At 40.2% G+C, this 24285-nt stretch overlaps 1 protein-coding gene across 3 annotated transcripts; it reads left to right on the top strand.

Moving 5' to 3' along the window:
- Positions 1 to 32: 32 nt before the first annotated feature.
- On the top strand, positions 33 to 20254 carry LOC117407263 (myelin protein zero-like protein 1). Of its 3 annotated transcripts, none has more exons than XM_034012058.3 (6): positions 35 to 209; positions 6953 to 7119; positions 8853 to 9066; positions 9806 to 9950; positions 14351 to 14456; positions 16701 to 20254. In XM_034012058.3, exons 1-6 carry the CDS (start codon positions 95 to 97, stop codon positions 16800 to 16802), a joined length of 849 nt encoding a protein of 282 aa, XP_033867949.3. In that variant the 5' UTR covers positions 35 to 94; the 3' UTR covers positions 16803 to 20254. The 3 variants fall into 3 exon arrangements, with proteins under 3 accessions (XP_033867951.1, XP_033867949.3, XP_033867950.3); XM_034012059.3 differs by having other exon boundaries at positions 37 to 209; positions 9818 to 9950; XM_034012060.3 differs by lacking the exons at positions 14351 to 14456; positions 16701 to 20254 and adding an exon at positions 10987 to 11083 and having other exon boundaries at positions 33 to 209.
- Positions 20255 to 24285: the final 4031 nt, after the last annotated feature.

Genomic DNA, 24285 nt, shown 5'->3' with positions numbered 1-24285 from the left:
AGTTACTGATTGACTGGCACTTACGAACACCAGTAACATTGCAGCATTAGTCGAGGCGAGAGGCGAGTCTTCCGGTGGAAACAGGAAATGAGAAATGGAAATACTCAAGGGTTTTTACTGGAGTGGAATTAAACACACAATGGGAGCGAAAGTGAGAAACCCGTCACAGATACTGGCAGTGTGGCTCGGATTTCAGCTCTTATCTTGGGGTAAGTAGATGTGTAAAGCGTTTGGACTTCTATCGTGGTGACTGATTGAATTAAAGTCTCGTTTTTACTGCGTTGCCTAACAAACTTTCTTACTGAGAAGTCCAATGTCTTCCCTCAGCTGTTGTCTCAGAGGTCCTTGTTTGTGAGTCCGGTGTTTTTAGCTACAGTATGTGGAGGGGAGTTTGCGGTAAACGTTTTCTTTGATTCTGATGTTGTAGTCTTTTGTGATTCAGAAACGAACGTGTATTTGTGATGAAATGAATGCCTGTGTCTGGTGTAGCGATATACTACAGCTGTGGACGCAAGTTTTGTATCGCTGCAATTTTAGGATCGAGACATCATTTTTAGGTCTTTTGTTTAACATCGTGTAATCAAAGAAACTACAATATTGTTTCACAAAAGTCTACGGAAGCACATTGTTTCATTGTTGGATTGCGAAATGTGAAATTTATTACAATATATATGTTAACGTAACGTTATTATTATTAAGCAGGTTTCATATGTGATACTCCAACGAAACCTCGGTTTTGTATTTTGTTTGCAGTGTGTGTACTGTATGTAACTGCTGTAAACTGCAGTACTGCGGTATTCGGTGTTTAAATGAGCAAGACGCGTTTCATTCTCAAATGATGTCTGTCTCGGGGTCTTGCAGTTTACTGGAATGTTAACGCGTCGTTTCTCGCTATGTGATCTTGTGTAATACAGGGGTGGTGGTGTCTGTTATGGTTTGCTGAACGATATTAACTGCAGATACTTTTTGTGTGTGTGCACATGTCTGTGGTGGCATTGGTTATTTACAGGTAAGCCCCCCCCCCAAACGAAACACAAAGTACTTTCGCTTTCTGTTAACTACAACACAAACCACTTCACAAAACAACAATTTGATAAGTAAAACAACCTGCTTGCTAAACATTTTTAAGCAGTTAGCTGAAATCCAGATTGTTCAGATATTGTACAGCAGCTTGAACTATTCATGAGGTGAAAACTGATCAATCCGCATCAACGAGTTGCTTGATAATTTGCAAGAAAAAGTTGATTGGTGGGTTTTATTTCTATAGTATATTCATTTAGCTGGTGGGGGAGGGATCCACATTTCTCAACAGTATTTCATTTCCTACTTGAGAACAAAGTGCAGAAGGGAAGTGGGCTTTTCCTGCAACTAAGTTTTTTGGAACAGTAGTTTTGTACAGCTTCGATCACTGTGTTCATCTCAGAGAATGGGCTTCAAAATAGGACGCATCTAACATGAACTATTTTGGCTTCTGTTTTACTTTTGCGGTATCATTTTGTAGTTCCTTTGATTACACGATGTAAATAAAAGATCTGAATGATGTTCATATAGTTTCTTTTTTTTTAAATGGTCTCAATCCTAAACTTATTCTAGATGATGCAAAGCTGTTGGCTGTAGCTGTCTGTGAGAACAGCGTGTCAATGAAGAGATGAGAATGAGCTGCGCAATGCTGAAGTCAAGGCTGACTCGGTTGTAGATTTCATTCTGAAAGTGCAGCTGAAAACTGTTTAAACTGTTTCTTGTTAGTCAGGAAGGAGTCTTTGGAGTCAGCAGTGTGGATAACAATGCCTTGCTGTGACTCTGCAGTAGAATGGCTTGACAAGGGCTTCAGTTATTTTAAAACCATGAGTCATGTTGTTCAGCTGGGCCAGGTCAGAATACAGTATGTTAACCAAAAAAAAACAAAGCGTTTAGTTGATGGACTGGGTAAATAAAGGCATGGTTTGTTTAAAATAATTCCTTTGCGGTGGCTGGGGAAAACAAGAGTTTGGTTTGTTGGTCTCTCATTTAAATGCAAGAACAGAGCTGCATCATTGACCCCTGAGAATGCAAGTCCACTCATTCAGCTGTGACAGGGATGTCCGTTCTGTCAGGTTTGTCTGCAGAGAATGACTCTGTTGTATTTGTCGTGTTTCTCATCTGAATCTGGACGTGTGGCTTGGCCTGTGTCGGACCCTGACCAGCTTTCTCACTGTTAGATTGAATGTTTGCAGTAAGGTTATCCACAGAGAGCTTTTATTGTAGACAGCTTTCCAATGGCACCTGTGTGCTGCTGGGGTAGTGTGGTACTGTATGATGCCTGTGTTGTTCTGCCAGTCACACCTGTGGTGTGTGCGTGGTGTGTCTCCCTGTAGCAGTGATGCTGTGTGGTGTGACAGCTCACAGGCTGTGCTTCCTCAATGGTCCTCTTGCACTCTTCTCAGGTCCTGCATGGTGTGTGCGTGGTGTGTCTCCCTGTAGCAGTGATGCTGTGTGGTGTGCCAGTGACAGCTCACAGGCTGTGCTTCCTCAATGGTCCTCTTGCACTCTTCTCAGGTCCTGCGTGGTGTGTGCGTGGTGTGTCTCCCTGTAGCAGTGATGCTGTGTGGTGTGACAGCTCACAGGCTGTGCTTCCTCAATGGTCCTCTTGCACTCTTCTCAGGTCCTGTGTGGTGTGTGCGTGGTGTGTCTCCCTGTAGCAGTGATGCTGTGTGGTGTGACAGCTCACAGGCTGTGCTTCCTCAATGGCCCTCTTGCACTCTTCTCAGGTCCTGCGTGGTGTGTGTGTGGTCTGTCTCCCTGTAGCAGTGATGCTGTGTGGTGTGACAGCTCACAGGCTGTGCTTCCTCAATGGTCCTCTTGCACTCTTCTCAGGTCCTGCGTGGTGTGTGGTCTGTCTCCCTGTAGCAGTGATGCTGTGTGGTGTGACAGCTCACAGGCTCTGAAATATTTAAATTTCTCTTCAAAGAGTTCATGCTGTTGAAGTTTTTCAGCTGCTCCAAAATACTGACGTGTCCTACTATATACTGTAGGCCTAGATTTTGCCTTTAGGCATTTGTTTTTAATAAACTAAGCAGACTTGAAGAGTGGTTTGGATCCCTTATATTATGATAATGTGTTTTTTAAACTCTTTGTTTTTATGACCTTTCACAGTAGATTAGAAAGTTAGTTGGATTCTTTGTATTCTCGTCACCACTCTTCATTTATTCATGGCTTCAGATAGCTAGTTCATTATTGACCAACCCCTATTGCAACACTTTGGCACCAGATGGAAACAGTACTTGGAGCTGATTCCTGTTAGATTTCCCAAATTGGCTCTTTCTTTCTGTCCGTGATATCCAGAGAGAGAAGTCATTCCAGAAGTGAAACGGAGCCAGCAAAGCAGTTGGGCTTAGATCACAGGTGAACTTTGTTCATTAACACCAGTTTTTATGATGCAGTGTTTATTCTCTGCAGGGAATATGATACTGTACATTGCCTGATGATTTATCTGCTTCCACTGTAGTAGCATCCAGAAACTGTTGAAAACTGAACCTTGATTTCCTTTCAGAGCACACAGAAGATTGCAGTGACATTGGTCTTAGAGATTCACAGTAGAAACTGTACCATTCATTTGCTTAAAGCAGTTTTCTGCATTATTGATGCAGTGCTGGCATGATGCCCTTACTGTTCAAGTACTCTTATCAAAGAAGGACTGTTGACTATTTAGTATGCCACAGTAGCTTCTGAAAGGATAAAACTCTGATGGAATTTCTCATTTCACCTCTACTGCAGTCCCGCTACTACCCAGCACAGGTGGCTTTAGCATTGTGATTCTGTATGATTCTACGGCACCCTGGACACAGTATGAAAAGTCTTCTTTTTTTTTAATTCTTTCTTTTTTCTTTTCAGGAACTATCTCTTTTTGTTTACCGTCCTGATCATGTCAAGAAGTGCCTGCAGCAGCACGTTGGCATTGTGGCAGGGTCTTGTGACCTGGAGGTTGTTGAGTCATGATTCGGGTTCTTTCCATCCCTTTAGACGTGTTGCAGCACAGACCAGCCTGCCCGTTTCACTGACTGCTACAGTATGGCTGAGAAGCAAGGCATGGGATGTTTGAGTGTAAAAAGAAAATAATTAAGAACATCCTTTAATATAGCTCCATTGTATGGAAGCAGAGGCCAGTGATTACAATAGTACTGGAGATAACAGGGGTGGCAATGCGACTCCCAATGCATACTGTAGCAGTTCACTCCATTCCTGGTTTTACTGTGAGTTTAATAAGACACTCCTGAGCTTGTTACAGTACATACACACTGAGGCTAACCAAACGTGTTAAAACCTGGAATGGTTTTTAGAAGTCTCGCCCAGTGAAGAATGCTAGAGTCAGGGCTGTTCCAGACCATGACCATTACTTCTGTAATCAGTGAACAGTAGCACTGTCCTGTTCTTCTTGCAGGCAACAAGCCTCCACAGGGCTGCTTACTGTAACTCTCCGTCCACTGTAGAACGCTGTGTATTACATATTCATTAGGTACTGGGGGGCATTTCCATCAAGTGTTTTGACAGACAAGGAGGAGCTATGCATTTTATTACTGTAGGAAGATGTGAAAGAAAAACAAAAACCTTTGTGAGTTTATTTACAGCAGCAGCTCTGTCCGGGAGATACAGCAACAGATCTGCTGTAGTGTGGAGCTTGCGCAACTGCAGTGACTTCACTCTTAAGATTGTGCTTCCCCTTTGGTCTCAGGGAAGCGCGTCATGTTATACAAACCAGACCTCGGAATAAGCGTGTTTCTGACAAACACATTCCAGTCCTCATGTCATCATGATAGGTAAAGTGAATTATGCAACCTGCTTGTTTCTTTGGGGGGGGGGGGGGGGATTGTTCCCAACATGTGACAAAATGTTATCCTGTAATCCTTGTTGTGGATGCACTGAAGTTTGATTCACACTGCAAGAGTTGCTATAGAATTCAGTAGCAACATAATCCAGTAAACCTGCTGAGGGGGTAGAGAAACTAAGAGTCCTGCATACCATGACTCTGAATTAAAACTATACACAGTGCCTTGCAAAAGTATTCAGACCCCTGACCAATTCTCTCATATTACATATTACAAATGGTACTTTGAAATTTCGTTCTGTTTGATATTTTATTTTAAAACACTGAAACTCAAAATCAATTATTGTAAGGTGACATTGGTTTTATGTTGGGAAATATTTTTAAGAAAAATAAAAACTGAAATATCTTGCTTGCATAAGTATTCAACCCCTGTGCTGTGGAAGCTCCCAGTTTACACCGATGAAAGAAATTGCCCTAACGAGGACACAATTACCTTACCATTGGCCTCCACCTGTGAACCATTAAAGTTGCTGTCACATTTTCTGGATAAAAAACCCCACTGTTGAAGGATCATTGGTCAGGCTGTGAATCTGAAGGAAAATGAAGACCAAAGAGCATTCTACAGAAGTTAGAGATAAAGTAATACAAGTGCATAGATTAGGGAAAGGGTACAAAATAATATCCAGTGGTTTGGATATCCCAGTAAGAACAGTTGGATCAATAATCAGGAAGTGGAAGCTGCATCACACCACCCACGCACTGCCAAGAAAAGGCTGTTCCTCAAAACTCAGCGCTCAAACAAGAAGGAGACTTGTGAGAGAAGCCACAGAGAGGCCAACAATCACTTTGAAGGAGCTCCAGAGTTCAGTGGCTGGGAGTGGAGTAATGGTGCACCAGTCAACCATATCAAGAGCTCTGCATAACACTGGCCTGTATGGGAGGGTGGCAAGAAAGAAGCCGTTACTCAAAAAGTACCATCTGAAAGCATGTCTGGAGTTTGCCAGAAAGCATGAGAGTGACCCAGCTGCGATGTGGGAAAAGGTTTTGTGGTCAGATGAGACCAAGATAGAGCTTTTTGGCCAAAACTCAAAGCACTATGTGTGGCGCAAACCTAACACTGCCCATGCCTCAAGACACACCATCCCTACAGTGAAGTATGGTGGTGGCAACATCATGCTGTGGGGATGCTTCTCATCAGCAGGGACTGGGCATCTTGTTAAAATTGAAGGAAGAATGGATGGAGCAAAATACAGGGAAATACTGCAAGAGAACCTGCTTCAGTCTGCTAAAAAACTGAAGCTTGGGAGGAAATTCACCTTTGTAGCAGGACAATGATCCCAAGCACAAGGCCAAAGCAACATTGGAGTGGCTCAAGAACAAAAAGGTGAATGTCCTACAGTGGCCCAGTCAAAGTCCTGATCTCAATCCCATTGAGAATCTGTGGCACTATTTGAAAATTGTGGTCCACAAGTGTCGTCCAACCAACCTGAACAACCTCGAGCAAATCTGCCAAGAAGAATGGGCCAAAATCACTCCGACACTGTGTGCAAAGCTGGTACATACTTACCCCAAAAGACTTAAAGCTGTTATTGCAGCGAAAGGTGGCTCTACCAGATATTAATGTGTGGGGGTTGAATACTTATATGATACTTATATGATAATGATATTTCAAGATATTTTTCTTAAAAATATTTCCCAACATAAAACCAATGTCACCTTACAATAATTGATTTTGCGTTTCAGTGTTTTAAAATAAAATATCAAACAGAACGAAATTTCAATGTACCATTTGTAATTCAGTAATATGAGAGAATTGGTGAGGGGTCTGAATACTTTTGCAAGGCACTGTATGTATATATACGTTCCTTCCAATTTCATGCACAAGGTCCTAATAAATGTAATCTGTGGAAATAATGACTAGGCTAGAGAAGGAGAACACATGCTGGCATGCCCACAAGACTCCTCCTGTGTGGATGGCTGGAGTTGAAACCAGGGTTGGGTACAGTAGTGGAAACGCAGCTTCCTCGCTCCTCCTGTGTGGACGGCTGGAGTTGAAACCAGGGTTGGGTACAGTAGTGGAAACGCAGCTTCCTCCCGCCTCGTGTGCGTATGTGTCCTGATAGGTGCCTGTCTTGTTTCTCTCATCCACAGCTGCTGTTCCAGGGTCAGCGGTGGACGTTTACACTCCAGCAGAGCTCTTTGTTGAAAACGGGACGGATGGAACTCTCCGATGTACCTTCACATCCAAGGACCTGGTCAGCAGCGGAACCTCCTTATCCTGGGACTTTCATCCTGAGGGGGGAGGAGACACGGTCTCTGTAAGACTCCCCTTCTGCATGTTCCACAATGGGACACTCACTTTCACTAGGGGTGTTAAAAAGGCCAAAATGATGAGTTATAATCCCCTGTCTTTCCGAGGTTTACTCTTTGCGGTGAAAATGTAGAAACACACTTTAAACCATTTATAGGCTACCAAATATATTTATGTAATTTGCATTTAGACTAAACTTTTGTGGTTAACAAATTAGAGTAAGTTTTCATAACAAAATAGTTAGAGAAAATCAAAATGAGTTATATGCCTGTTAAATGCTCCAAAAAAATTCCAATGAGGACGGTGGCACTTAATGGGTTAAATGAAAATGGGTTGTGAAACTTGCCAAGACATTATTTTTCTTTTTCCAACACTCCTCCTTAATTCTGAGGTAAACTAAACCCTGTACCCGCTGATGGATTTTATTAGAGCATTTTACACCACAGGAATCCTCTTGGATTGCATCGACCACCTGTCTTTAGAGATCAAGGTGGTTTCTGCATGGATGACAGGGATGCATTCCAGGGAGATTCACAGGTGCTGGGACTGATCCAGTAAGAAATGATCCAGGGGTACAGATCAATAATCAATTATCAAATTGACCCCTAAGTCAAGTACACAAGTGTGAAACGTGACAATATTTGTCACCCCAGCTCTCTACCAACAGTCGGTCCATACAGGCTGTGGAGAGCCAAGCCGAGTAATTATTTCCGCAAGGTGGACTCTGGGCTAGTTCTTGATAAAAATCTGGGATTTTCATTGGATTAAATCTGGTTAGAAAGAGGCTGTACTGTACATATAAGTTTGTGTCTCGCACAGTTGTACTGTATTTTGGTCTGTAAAGGTCTATTTTTTGATGGGGTGAGGTTGGCGAGGTAATTGTCTTTCCCTCTTCACTCTGTCTGTCTCTTCCTCCTTAACCCTGTTCCTGTTTCCCTTTTCTTAACGTCTGTGTTCAACTGAGCCTGTCCAAGCTGGCCCCCTGCTTCAGCCAGCCCTGGTCATGGTTCACCCCTTTCCCGAAAAACAGGAAACGAGAAATTGCATTAAAATATCCTTTTGAAGAAATGCTTGTAGTTTCTAACAGGGTATACATCCAGTCAGTTTTCATTTTCAGTAAACTAAAAACAATGTTTTTATTTTTATTAAACCCTGTATTTATTTTACCTGTAAATAAGTATTTTTTATTTTTTTTTTAATATAAAATAAATAAATAAAAGTTAAAGGAGGATTTGTTTTGGGCAATTAAATTCCTCAGATGGAGCCAAGGACTAATTAACCGGAAAAGGTTTACCTAAAGTGGTGCCTGACAAAGTGGTTTATACCCAGGGGTTAAAAAAAAAAAAGAACTGGAACTATCAATATAATAATAACAACATGAATGTTCAAATGGAATTTATTGTAATGCTGATGGTCTTTGGTCTTAATTACAATCTACATTTTGAAATCCCTCATTTTAAGGTCCTCATGCGAACCTTGTAGTATTTTCACTTTTTACTGCAAATCAAACCCTTGCAGCACTATAAGATGCACAGGACATCGGATCCTGCATCGTCTGGTGCCTTGTTAATGTCAGCATCTTGGACGATTCGACCAACTTGTCATTATTGGGAAATAATTTCAAGTACATTTTAAAAGGGCAGTCTGATCGAAGTGACAAATGTATGAACATTCTTTGGTTCCCAATTTGATTCTTATTTCCATTTCATGTTATGAACATCAGCTTCTCTGTCCCAACAGTTGTTCCACTACACGGGAGGGAAGCCCTATTTCGGGAAAACCCCCCAGTTCAAAGACAGGGTGTTGTGGGTTGGAGACCTGAACAAGAAAGACGCGTCCATCACCATAACCAAAATGATATTCAAGGACAACGGCACCTACTCCTGCATTGTGAAAAACCCCCCTGATATTGATGTCAAGCCGAGTAGTATACATCTTCAAGTTGTGGAGAGAGGTAACTTGTTCTCTTTGCAAACTATCAGCACTGGGAATAACTGGATGTGTTTTCAATGAGCATCAGAACCGTGCCAAAGGGGTTTCTGCACTGAGCTGTATTAAACACGACGTGTCTGTCTGTTACTTTTAGTTTTTACATTTGATAAATTGTAATCTGTGAATGTCACACAGACAGATTGTTCAGAGCTGTTTCGCAGGTATTTGTGACTTGTGATTTGAGGGTTTATGTAGTGTGTTTATATCTTAAACCACCTGCTATTCAGTCCTGCAACTGACAAACAGAGGGTAATGGGCAGTGTGGTGGCTTTGTGTTGTGCAATAAAGTTAGCTAGGAGCTGAGACCACAGCATTCTACTGTAATTTCAGTCCGGCCACTCATTTCCATGACATGAGCAAGGCTAGGGCTAGATTATTATTATTTTTTAGGATACAGCAAATGCATGTTAACACAAGCCCAGTGGTATTATGCAGGTGCAGTTGGTTCACATGTTGAATGTTAAATTATATGGGTAACATTTAACAAAAAAGGGCCGATTTTTACATTTCTACACACAATGGCAGTCAACAGGAAATCTAAAAGGTTGTCGGTCACAGAAGTAGAAACTTGCACACACACCCATTTTTGTGGTTAAATGTTTGTTCGTGAAATTCATCAGAATTCAGCAGCAGCTTGAAATGGGATTGTATCAGTGAATAAATGCTTGGTGCACATTCTCCACAAAATGATTGAGCTGTAGTTTCCGTTGAAGGGTCTCTCCCCCTGTCCAACGCTGGCGTGATTGCGGGAGCAGTGATCGGAGCCATCCTGGGGTTACTCATCATCCTGGTCATTGTGTTTTACCTGCTGGTCAGAAGGAAGCAGGCCAGTAAGGACTACATTGGGTAAGTCTGACACTTTAGGCATCTTTTTTTTTTTTTAACTTGCAGTATACTTGGTGTTGATTTGAGGAACTGCCCAAGAAAGATTTGGTTGATAGAGGGCAGCGGAACAAAGTGTTAATTGTATTGGAACAATATCCAGTGTTCTAGATTCAGCACTATGGGACCTACTGCCACATTCTTCTAACCGTAACCCATAAACTCACACATGTATCTGTCCTAATTGAGGGTTACTACCGTTTCACTGTCCCCTTGAATTATAAAGTCAAGACGCATGGACAGTGTGTAAAGGATGCATTGCTTCAAATATCATTTTAATAAAATATAATCAAATTTAAATACAAAAAAAGGTAAAAAATAAACTTGATGTATTGGTTGGCTGAAGTTGGGTTCATGTCTTTAGCAGATCTCTTGTCTCGAGTATACACCCAAGTTCCTCTGTTAGTGCAGAAATGCAGAAGGACTGAACAGTAAGGGTTAAACTCATACACTATTGCACTACAACTCTTGTATATGTGTATGAAACCCTTACACAACTGAAAGTTGCTTCTTTATGGTTTTTGTATTTCAAATGAATAGTGATAGATATTTGGTTTGGATATACAGCATACAGGGGAAGAATGTGTTTTGCAAGTAGACTTGCAATCATTTCTGCCCCCAAGCTACCCCTAAAAATAGAGACAAACATACGATGCAGGCCTGTCTGCCTCGTCTGCTGTGAAGTGTTGAGTACTGTACTCAAATCTGCAGCATCTCACTTTACATAAGCACACTTCAAATCAAATTACTGGTTAAAAACCCTATCATTTAGAAACGGATTCTTCCAAGGCCCGCAATGTAACAGATTGTTATTCTTGTAATGAATATGTGCAAGAAGTTTCTAAAAAAAAAAAAAAAAAAAAAAAAAAAAATGCAAATGGATTACTGAAGTCTTAAGGATAATGTCTTACACCACAGAATATTTCATGTTGCTGTCATTGCCAGTGGAATATTTAACAGTAATAATTAGACTTAACAGGGCTTTTATCTATCTTTAAAGAAAACAGCACAGCTTACTAAATAATCTGGTGGTAAGTTCATAGTGGTGGTGAATTGTTTGCTTTTCTGTGTTTTATTTATTAAATCATATTAACTTATTAATGTGTGGGTATTTCTTTTTTTTGTTGCATTGATTTGATTTCATTTTCAATTTAAAACCAACACTTTGATGTATGAGACTTCTGTGTCTGAACATATTGCTCAAAATTAAAATACATACTAGAATGTACTATTGAGCACAACAAATGATTTACAAAATGTCATGTCCGCATACAATTCTACAAACGTCTAGCAGATTTGGATATGTTCACAGCAGCCTCGACAGCACAGCTTCTGTAGAGCTGCTTTTTGCAGTGTCTGATTATGGCACTGCGTGAGAGAGAGTGGGCTGGGTAGTGCATCACACACCAGCCAGATGTACAGCATGCTTATGAACTGAACAAAGCGCTTCCTGTCTTGTGACACACATGCTAGAACGTCATGTAGAAGTCCAGTACAGCAAAGTGCTTCACAGTCACCTTTTAAATTGGATGGAGCTTTATTTATTTTTTTCTGTCAGTCTTGGACGAAAGCTGCATCCAAGACTCTTCCCCTAAGTGGAGTCAGTGACTGATTTTCACACTGGGGCTGTTTTAAACACCACTGCTCATCTTAACCACTGCCTGCTGTCAAAGTGTTAACATGCTACATCTGTAATGGTTCACAGCATGAAGCATGAAGACCTTACATACCTACTGTGTATTGCGGTGCCTTGCATGTTGGGCTGTTGGGTTTTCAGTGCAAGAGGATTGTTAGTGCTGTATTAACACAACAGGGCACTCACTAAAACATGCCAGGAATAACCCTGCCATCGCTGCACGGTTAGTACAACTATTAACCATTCAAGAAAATATCGAACAAGTTCCAGGATTGGAGCGTGTCTACTATGGTTTCTCAAAGTGAATGCGCACCAGTCAGGTCTCATTATAAATGGGGGATTTGATATCAATTGACTCCTCTGGATAAGTAAAGGTTTTGCTTGATTGAGTGACTGGTGTAGTTCATCTGAATTCCTGTTCATTAGTCAAGTGTTTTCAAGCAATCCTGGAGAACATAGTATGACATCCCTAGAAGACTCGTTTTGTACTTCCGACCCAATGACCCCCGCCCCCATGCATTACTGTGGCACTCCCTGCAGTCACCTCACTGCACAATCAAAGATGAGCCTCAAGAAGGGATTGTTCTTCTGTTAAACTGTTGCATCAGATGAATTGCCTAAATCTGAATATTGCCACAGGGCCAGGATAGAATGCAAGACACCCCACCCTCAGATTTAATGCATTTAAGCTGCTTCCAATCTGACAATGCCGAGTGTTTCAGTGAAGCTGATACTGTTGAGAAAGGTCTTTTAAACTTGGCATTCAGGCATTCATGCTAACCCACTAACTGCATTGCTTGTTTGGTTTTGATTTAACACAACTAACCAGTAAACAGTGTGTGCGTCTGTCCCGTCTTTTTAATATTCTCGTCACTGCTGTGCAGAACTGTAGGCACGGCGACTAATACAGATATGCACCTCTAAACAAAAAAATAAAGAATGGTATTACAATCGTAGATATAACTAATGCTTTCCAAGCATACAGGTTCCAGAAAGAGAATGCATTCTTCTAAAAAAAAAAACAAAAAAAACAAACAGCCTTTCATTTTGGTGCATTTTGTATGTGTTAAATCAATTAACATTGATGTTAGCATCATTTTCATGTTATTACTATTGGTTTATTGTTCTTTATGTGTTCACCAGACTGTCACTCAGTGGAGGTTAATAGGTTTTTCAAGTGCAGTTTAATTTAACAAATCATTTTGAGTATTTGAAATGAAAAACAAAGCAGATATTCCTGACTGCATTGCAAAACAAAACAAAGTCGAACTGTATTGAAACCCATCACTGAATTCTGTCTTGTGAGCTTTATGTAGACTCTGTATGCAATCAGACCACCAGCACAGGGTCCTGGATGATGCAGTCTTTATATGGCACTCCTTTAATCAAGACAGTAGCTGTTTTAAATACAAAGAAAAACAAACAAACTCATTGTCACTGTTTTCAGCTTCGTACTTTAATCAGCATCCGCAGTAGAAAACCGATGGTTGACTTCGCAGTAGATTTAAACAGAAGGCTGAACAGACTGGCTCATTTTACTCTCTGCACCTTTAGTCTGTATACTGTCAAAAGAAACATTAAACAAACATAGAAAAAACATCCTGTAATTGCCTTTGCTTTCTATGGATAAAAGCTTATGGCGCCATCTAGTGGCTGAGATAGCGTGCTGTTTCAACTCGGGACAGACACTGCCTCTTGCCCCATTGAAAGCACATACAGTTGTGCATGCATTTGTTAATATTATCTCTTAAATATCAATTCAGAAATGGAGCCTGGTATACTGTGACCCAGGCCAACAGCTCAGACACTAACGGAGGAAACCGACAAACGAATGACTATAGGACTAGATGACAGTTTGTTACTGAAAAGCATACAGCATATTAATCCTCTCTGCACACAGGATGCATCGTAGGTAATTAAAATGTATTCTGTTGATATGAGTTTGCTTTAGAAAGACTTATCAAAGCCAAAGTTTCGAAATGGCTGGAACGGTAAACCCCTTTTGTGAGGTACGTACAGGAAGAGTCTTTTTTAACTAAATCATTACCGGATCAAAAGATAACCAATCCCAGTGCATCTGTCATTTCTGTTTTGAAAAGAGCCTCTGTCGATAGCTAGTGCTTTTTAAATTCCTGTTACAGTACACTTTGTTTGTTTTTCTGCTTGTGTATTACAGCTGCTGAACTTTGCTCTCACCCCTGTGCTGGTGGGAGGAGGTTAATGTTTTGGGCTGGGTAAAAAGAATACTGTGCAATGTAATTCAGTACAGTACTTAAATGTATTTAATCAGAAATCATGCAAAATGGTTCTGGTTAAAAAATAAAAAATTGTTAATATGTTTTCAAATACTTCCTGCGACTGCTGAATAGCACTGTACACAGCCCCTATATAGTTTAGTAGTTTTGAAGTAGATGGCATTGTTTGTACCTTTAGTTTTGTGTGTGTTGTGTTGTGTTCTTTGTACACTCCAACTCAGGAGAGCAAGCCTTTTGATTCACGACATTGGGTCTTGTTTCACACTGAATCAGTGTAGCTGTACAATGAGAATGGAGTGTTTTGTTTGTACTGTGAGCTCATCATTCATTGCATTTTGTCTTTTTTTTTCTGTTTTTGTGTTTTTTTGGTTTGTTTTTTCGCACTGCTCTGCCAACGCTTGCTTGTGTGCTACATTGTGCCATTTGACTTGTAAAACAAAACAACCCCCGCCCTTCAAAACATGACCCATTAGCTGCAGCTCCTCTGAAAGCGTGGTTCCTCAAGAGACGCGGGCGCTGAAGAAAGAGGGCTCAGATAAAGAGGACTCGAGATGTAGCAGTCCCTCCGGCCCTGCACAGGTATGTATGTCGGTGCTGCTGCAAATCCGTATCGGACATAGTAGGGAGTTAGTACAGAGTGCAGAGACAGACTCGGCTCCATGGGAGCAATGGCAAATACAACACGCCTTCGGGCAAGTTAACCCTGGCCCATACTTCAACCAAGACCAGAAGATACAGCCAGCAATTGAGTGGGCTCAGGACAGAGGGTGGGAGTCGCTTCTTTACACTGAGTGGTGTGGGTATGGAATGGGCTACCAAGTCATGTTGATGCTGAATCATTGGGCTCCTTTAACCCGACTGGACAAAGTTTTGAGATCAATCGGCTACTAGGAACCAGACGAGCGTGGATGGGCGGAATGGCCTCCTCTTGTTCGGAAAATCTCTAATGTTCTTAAGTTCGCGCACATAAGTGAAAAATGACCTCGGAGAAATCCATGTACAGCCAGAGAACTCATGACTGTCTGTGACACAGATCACTGCAGGCACACACACAAACACACACAAAGTTAAAGAAACATTTTAGTTACAATGAGATAAACAAGTTCATTATGTATTTAAAAAAAAAAATTATAAAATAAAAATAAATGAAAGCAGCTCTCCTAAATCTGTGAAACGAAAGCGACAATCAGGAAAGATGTTTCACCAGAAGCGTTTATGCAAATGATATTCTCTGCAGGCCAACCCGGGTACTTCTAGGCTCTTTACACTCGCAGGTTGGAAGAGTTCTCTTTCCAAGGTGATTTCATAGTGAGGGGGCTGTCGCATGGGTGTTTGCACTTACAGGTGTTGAATCCAGCTGAGCCGCGGAGGCTGGGTTGGTAATCTATTTGTTCCTCATTTGAGTCTTGCTGCAGTACTGCAGTGTGTGCAGCTGTGTCTGTTCATGTGGGAAATGGTTTTGGTGCTCTAAACAAACACAGTGCAACTACTTATACTGTGTGTCATCCCTAGACTATTAATACAGATACAGTATCGTGCCAGGCTTTAATTAGTTTCAGGGTTTCTGGGGATTTTGCTTTGCTTTCCAGGGGACATTATAATCCTGGGGTTTACTGGTGCGCAACATGTGGCATTTCCCTGAACTATAGCAGAAGTGTACCCTTCCATATAGTACTACAGACAGGCAGAGCAGCTACTGGCATTGTGCCCACATGTTCTGCTGCCCGCTTCGATAACCCCGCTCCAACATTTCTGTAACGGATAAACAAAATCTTATTGTTTGCCAAAGCTAGTGATATACACCTGAAACGAGATATTCTGACGTTTCAGATATACTCTGTGGAGAAAGAGGTACAGACTTGAAAGGTGTAACACGGGTTTGACCTGTGTTAACATCCCTTTAGTTTCAATGATTCATACAGCATAGTTTATCTAAGAGACCCGTATTGAAATGGTTTAAGCAGGTAAGTGGCTGGATACGACACATTGAATGAACCAAAGTGCATTCTTTTGTTGAAAATATTAAAGCTGGGCTTCATAAAACTTTTCTTCTCGTACCCCAATCTTTCTGTTTTGTTAGTGAAAGTGTCTGTACCTTTTGAACTACGGTATATCTCAAGAACATCTACTCATTCGTGGGAAGAGAAAAAGAAACTAAAAATACATAATACTGTAATTCAACACCCCTGCATCAAGCATGCATGGAGTTTTTTTGGCCTTAAAGAACAAATTGGTAACTATGGCATACTTCTTGTTTAGAATGACTTGGTATATTATTTGTAGGGGTGTAACCATTCACAGTAAATCGTGATACTTTTTTACATGATGTTGTATCGTGATAGAGGTTTGTATCGTGATAAAGACCAAAAGCACAGCACTCATTGTAGTTCATCAAGTGGTTGTTGAATGTGGTGTGCTTTATAGTTGGCATGAATATATACCCTGCGGATCTCGTTTAATGTGTTTCTTTGAACAAAATGTTCAAACACAAATTTAGTTTGATCTTATTCTGCATCATACAAGAAGCCCATGGGGACCACGTGCTGCATATCGTATCACAAGCGGCATATCAGGATAGGGATCGTATCGTGACGATAGTGCGTCCTTACATCCCTGATTATTTCTATAATTAGATAGAAATATTGTTTATTAAACATGACTAGTTCAAAGCACCTTATATTTTAGATGTGTCCCAAGTTGCCCTTTTAAAATGAAGGTTGGTTGAAGTTGCCCTCAATCTGTTTTTGTCCTCTGTTTTTATAATAAATGATGTTGACTATTGTGTTGTTTGCTCTCTGCAGTTCACTGTTCTCTCCTTTTCAGGGCCCAGTAATTTATGCTCAGCTGGATCATTCAGGGAAGAAGATGTCGAACACAGTCTACAAAACTGAGTCTGTGGTCTATGCTAACATCAGGAAGGATTAAAAACTGGAATATTTTGGTTCGATGTGAACAAACCCTGGACCAATGCATGTGTGAATATATGTCAATATATGTAAACAAATTCTATTTAGTCATTGAAGAAAGCATTGCATGGTGATAAATGTCCGGTATGCACAAGTCACTGTAGGAACTCACAAAGCGTACTGTGTGCTCCCCGCATTTAATTTATATACAATCTGAATGTTCTGTAGTGACCTGGTTTTAAAATATTCCTACAATCAAACTGATCCTGCATCATCGTTGAGGGGGTCCTACACCTTACAAATGACACTGCTTGCAATAGGCATGCAAAAATCTGATATAGTCCATCCTACAAAATATAGTAATCTTGTGATGCAGTGTTTCTACAACTGCAAAAAACAACTAGTCCAGGCAATCCATGCTTTACTATACTGATTAGGGTAGATTCCTTCTAGAGATTGTAACCCTGGTCCTGGGGACCCCATGTGTCCTCTGGGTTTCATTCCAACTGAGCTCACGTTACTTAACTAGACCCTTAATTGAACTAATGATTTGCTTAATTAGACCTTTTTAATTGTTCTCAGCTCCTAATAAGTTGCAGTTCAAGTTACTTACAAAATGTTATAGCTATCTTAAAATCTGCAACTGTTTAGGAGCTGAAAACAAGTAAAAAGGTTTAATTCAGCAAATGTATTTGTTCAATTAAGGGTTTAGTTAAGTAATTGAGAGCTCAGTTGGGGTCCCCAGGACCAGGGTTTGGAAGCACTGTTGTAGGATAAAGTCCGGACAATCCCTTATACAAGTTTGCCATAGTAAAAGCACAGCCAGTTGTAATCGACCACAGTGAAGGACCAAGGAAAAAATACAGTGGTAAACTTTTCTTGGGGACCGGAGTCTGCCCTCTGTATACTGAAGGATCTTCATATTGGGCTGTCAGCAGATCCCAGAAACGAGTGCCAGGGCAACCGGCTTCAAAACCATTGACCTTAATAGAAACAATTAAATTACACTAAAAAGCACATGCTGTAGTGTTGAGTGTAATATATGATATCAAAATGGTGAAGCAAAATATGAAACTACATCATGGGCTCAACACAGCATTACTGCAGTTATATATTGGCTAACTTAATATATATAATATATAGCTGTTTTAAATAGATATTAGAATTATTTAGGCTTATCATCCCACACCAAAACACAGCCTTTTAAAGTGATTTCAGACATCTCCTATGTATTTTTTTATGTATGTATTTATGACACTTCCTCGATTTTAACTTAAATTCACTCCAGTCTTAAAGATGACCTTCCTTGTAAAGGGTTAAAGTGTGCCTGTAGCCTGCAATGAACAATCCAATACACACTTTAATACATGCCCACTACTTGCTGTAGCTCCCTTGTGCTGGAATAGCATTGGTTCTAAACTAGAACTGTGTTGGACATGTAGAATGTCGTATAGGTGCTGTGCCATGCAGGATAATGTCCGCCCCTCCTGAAGCCTTTACCACGAGTTGACTTTCTGGATGCTTAGTCTGGGAGTGGGTTGAAAATCGACTTTATTGATTTTAATTTTATACAAAACTATCAATAAAGCAGACCGCACAAGGAAATCACAGAGTAATACATTCAGGACACCATAATCATAAAAAAGGCCTGTTCTGTATCATTTTTGAAAATTCATTTAAACAGACTTTAATCAGGTTTTATTCCACAGTTGAATTAAAGAGATACAGACTTATTAATGATGATACTTTGCCTTAAATTGCTGATTGTTAATTGTTGAGCTCTAAGCTTACAAACATGATCCATGTGTTTATTGTGATGCCTTAATATGACAAGAAAGGGACTGATGGCTGGTTGTACAGTCCTCAGGGCTGCGAAACCAGCCTGTCCTGTGGTAAATTCTTATTAATTGTTTGTTTTTTTCAGAATTCTTCCAGAGCTGTTCAGTATCTTTCTCTATCCTGGAATTACTGGTTTAACGTGTTTTTATTATTATTATTATTATTATTCTCAAACAACCTGCCTTGTTCAGAGAGAAGTGTGTGTGTGTGTTTCAGAAGGTACATCTCAATTCAGTTTAAACACAACCCTCAGTCAGCATAGGATGCTATTTGGTGAAAAATAATATAAAATGTAATCCGCAAGGAGTATTTGCTGCTCAATTTAAAACAAACAAACAAAAAAATAAGGTATTTTTTCTTGTTTTTAATATCTAAAATTCTCCAACTTGCTAAAACATTTGGACCCTATGTGTAAAATAAGAGTTTTGTTGCATATGACTCCAAAAAATATGTAAGCAACTTGCTATATGTGTTTTGTGTTTGTTTTTTTTACGAAAGCGGTATAGTTAAGAATTGTTTAGTCTTAATGTATATAGCGACAATAGTGTTTGTAATTTGGAAGCTGCGTAAAATCTTAACACATCAAGAATCGATCAGGCAACAGAACCACATAGTTCCTAGTATGTTAGCAATTTGTAATTCAATAAGAAAGAAAACGGTTAAGTATGGTACAGAATAAAAACTAAAATATGACAAAGCATCCACATCTCAACCCCACCCCAGTCAGTAGCCAGGCATTTAACCAATTAAAACAGTAGTTCTCATGGTGCTTTGTTCATTAGACTATATTGGTGCTGACTTTTAATACATTACAAAGCTCCTAGGCAAATGCTGCATACTGTAATAGCAAACCCGATAGGGGTGTAGTCCTATTGCCACAAAAATATAGAAAAGCATTGTACGTTTCGTGGAGACGCATTCTAAAAACATGTTGTGCAGGAGAGTGCTAAAGTTTTATAATCCAGTTTTCTTAACCTCTAGCACCTGAAATATGATCGTTGATTTTTTGAACTTGCAGATGTTTCAAATGGAGTGCTACAGGTAAAGGTTGGTGCCACTTCATGCTACAGCACATGGTGCTCTCCCATGTGTTTTATAGTTCAGAATCACTGCGGTCAGACCACACGGCCTACAGCAAACGTGCCAGGATGCAGCACTTTCTCTATAGCATTAGGAAAAACCACGCGAGGAGCCAAAACATCTAATCAAGCTAATAGGAGGTAAGAAACTGGACTGTAGTGTGTGCACTACTCCTTTAAGGACAGTAAAGGAAATCGGACTGGTCTGTCTCTTGACACTGTAGGGTGACAGCCCTGGATATAAAGAGGCTTTAAATAAAAAACTGAATATCTCATACTGCACAACAATCTGCATGGCTGTGTTTCAAAGGTTTGCCGTTGATTTTCAGCTCCTTCTGCTCATCATGTACACACTTAAGTATCTTTTTGTTTATTTGTTTTGGGTACTAAAACTGGAGTGTGAATACATATCGTGCCTTTTGTTTCCTTATCAATGTTTCCGTGGTTTTATATTTTCTTGCTTAACTAAAATACAGATTATGTTTCTAATGCTGTTCTGTTTTTTTTACTGTTCCCATATGTGCTAATTTTATATAAAGCTCGATTCCCTGTTTATCAAGCTTCTGTGTGTGTGTTTTGTTGATTCTGTTGTGAATAAATGCACATTTTCTTTTCCAGCATTATGAAAACACACAATGCTTTAGGTAATCAACTAGCCCAGAAAACTGGAGAATGCAAGTAAAATGTGAGCATCCTCTCTGGAACGCTTGCAGATGTGTGTGGCTGATGCTGTCATGCTAATAAACCCTCTCGCAGGGCCCTCGGGACGCTTGCTTCCCTGTGATACCAATGGCCATATCTTGTGTACAGTATAAGTGTATTCAAGTATTTGTAGTGTATAATATCACTTTGGATTTAACAGATAGCAGTACAAATAGGAATTTCTTATTCCCATATATTCTTTAAATTGTGCTCCGTTTCAAATCCCATTTTTGCTGTAAGAAGGAGGGGGAGGGGGGCTAATCATTTACAGTTAAAGAATGAGGACCATGTTATAAAGAGTTGGTATCCTGGTCTATGGGCAGTTACATTGTGTAGTGGCCCTTGGTACCTGAATGTTCTCTAAAAACGTATGTTCTGTAGCAAGCCTGGTTCCACTGAGTTTATTTTGCAGTAATTACGTTTCTGGTTCCAGCAGCAGAGGTAATTGTTGGCTGTTGTGTGCTGAAAGCCATGTAAACAAATAGTGGTCTGTCGCATATCTGCCTGCCGTGGGACCAGAGTAAGGGTGGATATACTAAAAGGCGGATCATTGAATCGTGTTTAAAATACCATTATACACACATGTAAGCACTACAACATAAATACAATGTTTTGGAATTTAACTAGTATTAAGGATAACCCCCTTGTTTGGTAAGATACTCAGTATTAGTGCAGTACAGTATAGATTTGCATTATTGTTGGGTGATTTGCAAGTGCATTGTGGGTTTACAAAACAAACCCACAAAAACAGACTGGACGAGCTGAAGCCGAGGAGTCTCGGTTTCAGGTTGCTGCTCCAGCCAGTCCAATCCTTTCTGACAGCACTCCATTGCTTCACTCTGGGAAACGGCTGGTTTGCTTTCATTGTCTTCGTCCTCACTTTCTTGTTTGACACTGTTATTTCCATTTAGCTCATCAACAATCTCTTCATCATCTAAAAGATGCTAGGCAGGATCTGCTTCGTCGCACCTCACCCGCTGTTGAATTTCGTCCCTCAATCTCGAACGCAGTTTCAGCAGATCTAGGTTCTGGTACATTTGGTACAGAATCGTTGTTTGTTTCATCAGACCCCAGTTTCAGTTTCTTCCAAGCATTCTGTAATGTTTCACTTTCCAGTAGCCATGTGTATTCGCGCTGTACACATACTTGGTTGCTGATACGTCTGAGACATTATTTTCACCAGCCTGAGCCAGTAGGGCTTGCAGAATCAGATATTGTGTTTACTAATCAAATATATTATGTATTGCAGGTGTAGTTGCTGCGGGTATGCAATGGGCATGTGATTGAATACACAGATGGAGCACACCCCCTTCTCCCCCTCCCCCTCTCCTCTAGTTTAATGAATACTCTCAGCCGGAGCTCGCGGTCTTTACCCAGCTCTTTGTCTGGTAACAGCAGCCTAGGTCTTTAGCATGTGCTGTATTGAGCTCCCTGGGGATTTCAGAAGAGGGATCCCTGCAATGTAACAGCTTTCAAAGGACAAAGAAAACAAGGCAATATAAACAGGGTTGCTTAATTAACACAATCCACGTGTCTTTATTACAGAAAAAACAGGAAATGTGAAATTTTAATTTGTTTAAACAGGTGTAAATGTATGGCCGTAGCGATTGGCATAATTAGGGGCAGTCTTCAAGCCTTTATGTTGCTTGCCACTGTAACAGCGCTTTTCCAGTTTATTTTTTCTTGTTTTGAAAATGATGAGACATACAACAATAATAATTGTGGAGAAATTTCAAACACACCATAATGACAAAACAAAACAAAAATGTTTTTAATAGCAGACCCTCTGTACCAGGAACTGAGCGGCCACGTCACATCAGCGTGAACAAATCTAAAACCTTTTAGTTGTCTCTCTGTTTTTCAATCATTTCCATTTTTAGTAATTTCTTTTAAGCTTTATTTATTTATGTATTCATTTATTTTAATTTAACCAGGAAAGTCCCCTTGAGATTAAAATCTCTTTTTTGAGGGAGACCTGGTCAAGAAGATGGCTTATATAATAAAACATACAAAACAACTCACACATTGAATGAGCACAACCAAAGCAAACAAGTTCTTCAAATTACAAGAAACAATTCAGGAGCGCCGGCCAAAGCAAAAGCATGGCTCGGCTACACAGATTGTATTTAAACTCCTAAAGGTATCAAAACAGTAAGTTTCAGTTCTTCCTGGGTTCTTCCAAGACCACAGAGCCATAAAACGGATGCCTTTTTTTCCAGGTTATGTAGGTAAGTTTAGGAACTGAAAAACCCAGAACAGTCTATGATTGTAAACACTACTAATTGACAATGTATTAAGGTAATTTGGGTTAATTTGGGATGAAGATCATTTTAAGGATTTTCCATGAAGTGAACAGAGCTAGTAGATCAAGTTCAGGAAATCATGTGGCAGATGGACACTAGACTTTTTTAATAGTATTTTTTTTTATAGCTATTACTGCAGGCTATTAGTGAAGACCAAAATGGACTCTCCCCGTTGTACTCTTTACTGTACTGCTGGGAGTTCACGTTGTTCTTGTACAAGGGAACACATGTTTAGTTTTTCTCTAGACTTCTTGAGCATTTATTAAAAAATAAATACAACATCAGTCAGTTACACCGCTCAAGAAAGTGTTAATCATTTAAATAAAATCGGTTAAACTAGGAACTGTTTAAATAATAATCCTGTGGTTTATATTTCTTAGAAGAAATTCAAGGCATTTTCAGTATTAAGCGATTCTGTTTCCATGAAGGATACGATTCCACTGGCTGTTCTCAAGATGATGCAGATCACATGACTTATCTGCTTACCTGCAGTGTTTATCATACTGAATTTCACTGGAGACCTGCAGAGGGAGGGAGGGAGGTCAAGTTCAAGCTTTTTCTTGTCAAGGAAACTACGCATTTCAACACAACAGACGAAGACCTGTTGTGTTGAAACGCGTAGTCCTACCATTCTTTTGTTTGTTTGCTTGTTTTAGTATAAACATGTTTTAACTAATAAAATTAAGAAAATATTTTTTAAAATCCTGTCCTATTTTTGAGTGTGCGACCAATTGGTCTCTGGGACTTCAATCTACAAATTAAGGTTGGTGTACCTATTTGAGAAGTGAATGCAAGGCCAAACAGACTTTCTTTTGTTTTAATATACAAAAGTGCGGAGGGTGGGACGTTACAAACTTTTAAAAATACTCTCCCAGCAACCAACCTTTAGTACATTTATAACCCTTTCTACCATATTTTCACTACCTGAATCCTGCTCCGTGGTTGCACTGTTTGATTCTACCTGAATCCTGCTCCGTGGTTGCACTGTTTGATCCTACCTGAATCCTGCACCGTGGTTGCACTGTTTGATTCTACCTGAATCCTGCACCGTGGTTGCACTGTTTGATCCTACCTGAATCCTGCACCGTGGTTGCATGGTTTGATTCTACCTGAATCATGCACAGTTAGAATCTTGGTTTGTTAAGTATGTAGCAATCCTGGGCAGAGCAGTGGACTAGCACTGACTCAAAAGGCAAAACCTCTTATCAGTAATTAAAACGATTTCTCCAGAGACCATGATCCAGACAGCCCCAGCTGCACGGAGCGCTTGATCATTCAGAGTTTAATGGAGCTCAGCAGCTCCAGACCAGTATGAGATACATTTCAAATGAGCTGCATGGCAGTGCACAGGGACTGCTATCTGGGGGGTAGCTGCATCAGCCCATTGTCCTCGTTTTCATTGTCATACTGAGAGAAGGCAGCTACTGCAGGCATAGAATCAGTCACTGAGGTACACCCTCATCCGAGAAGGGGGTTTTAACTCTGGTGTTCGTTTATTGTACCCATTTTAAAAGGATCTTCTATCCATCTACTGTACATTCTCCTAATATTAATATTAAATGTGATTAGTATACGCTCA

This window comes from Acipenser ruthenus, chromosome 9 (genome assembly GCF_902713425.1).
Source record: "Acipenser ruthenus chromosome 9, fAciRut3.2 maternal haplotype, whole genome shotgun sequence".
NCBI classification, from domain to species: Eukaryota; Metazoa; Chordata; class Actinopteri; order Acipenseriformes; family Acipenseridae; genus Acipenser; species Acipenser ruthenus.
Note: the sequence above shows the minus strand (reverse complement) of the source record. Positions and strands in the feature narration are given on the sequence as shown.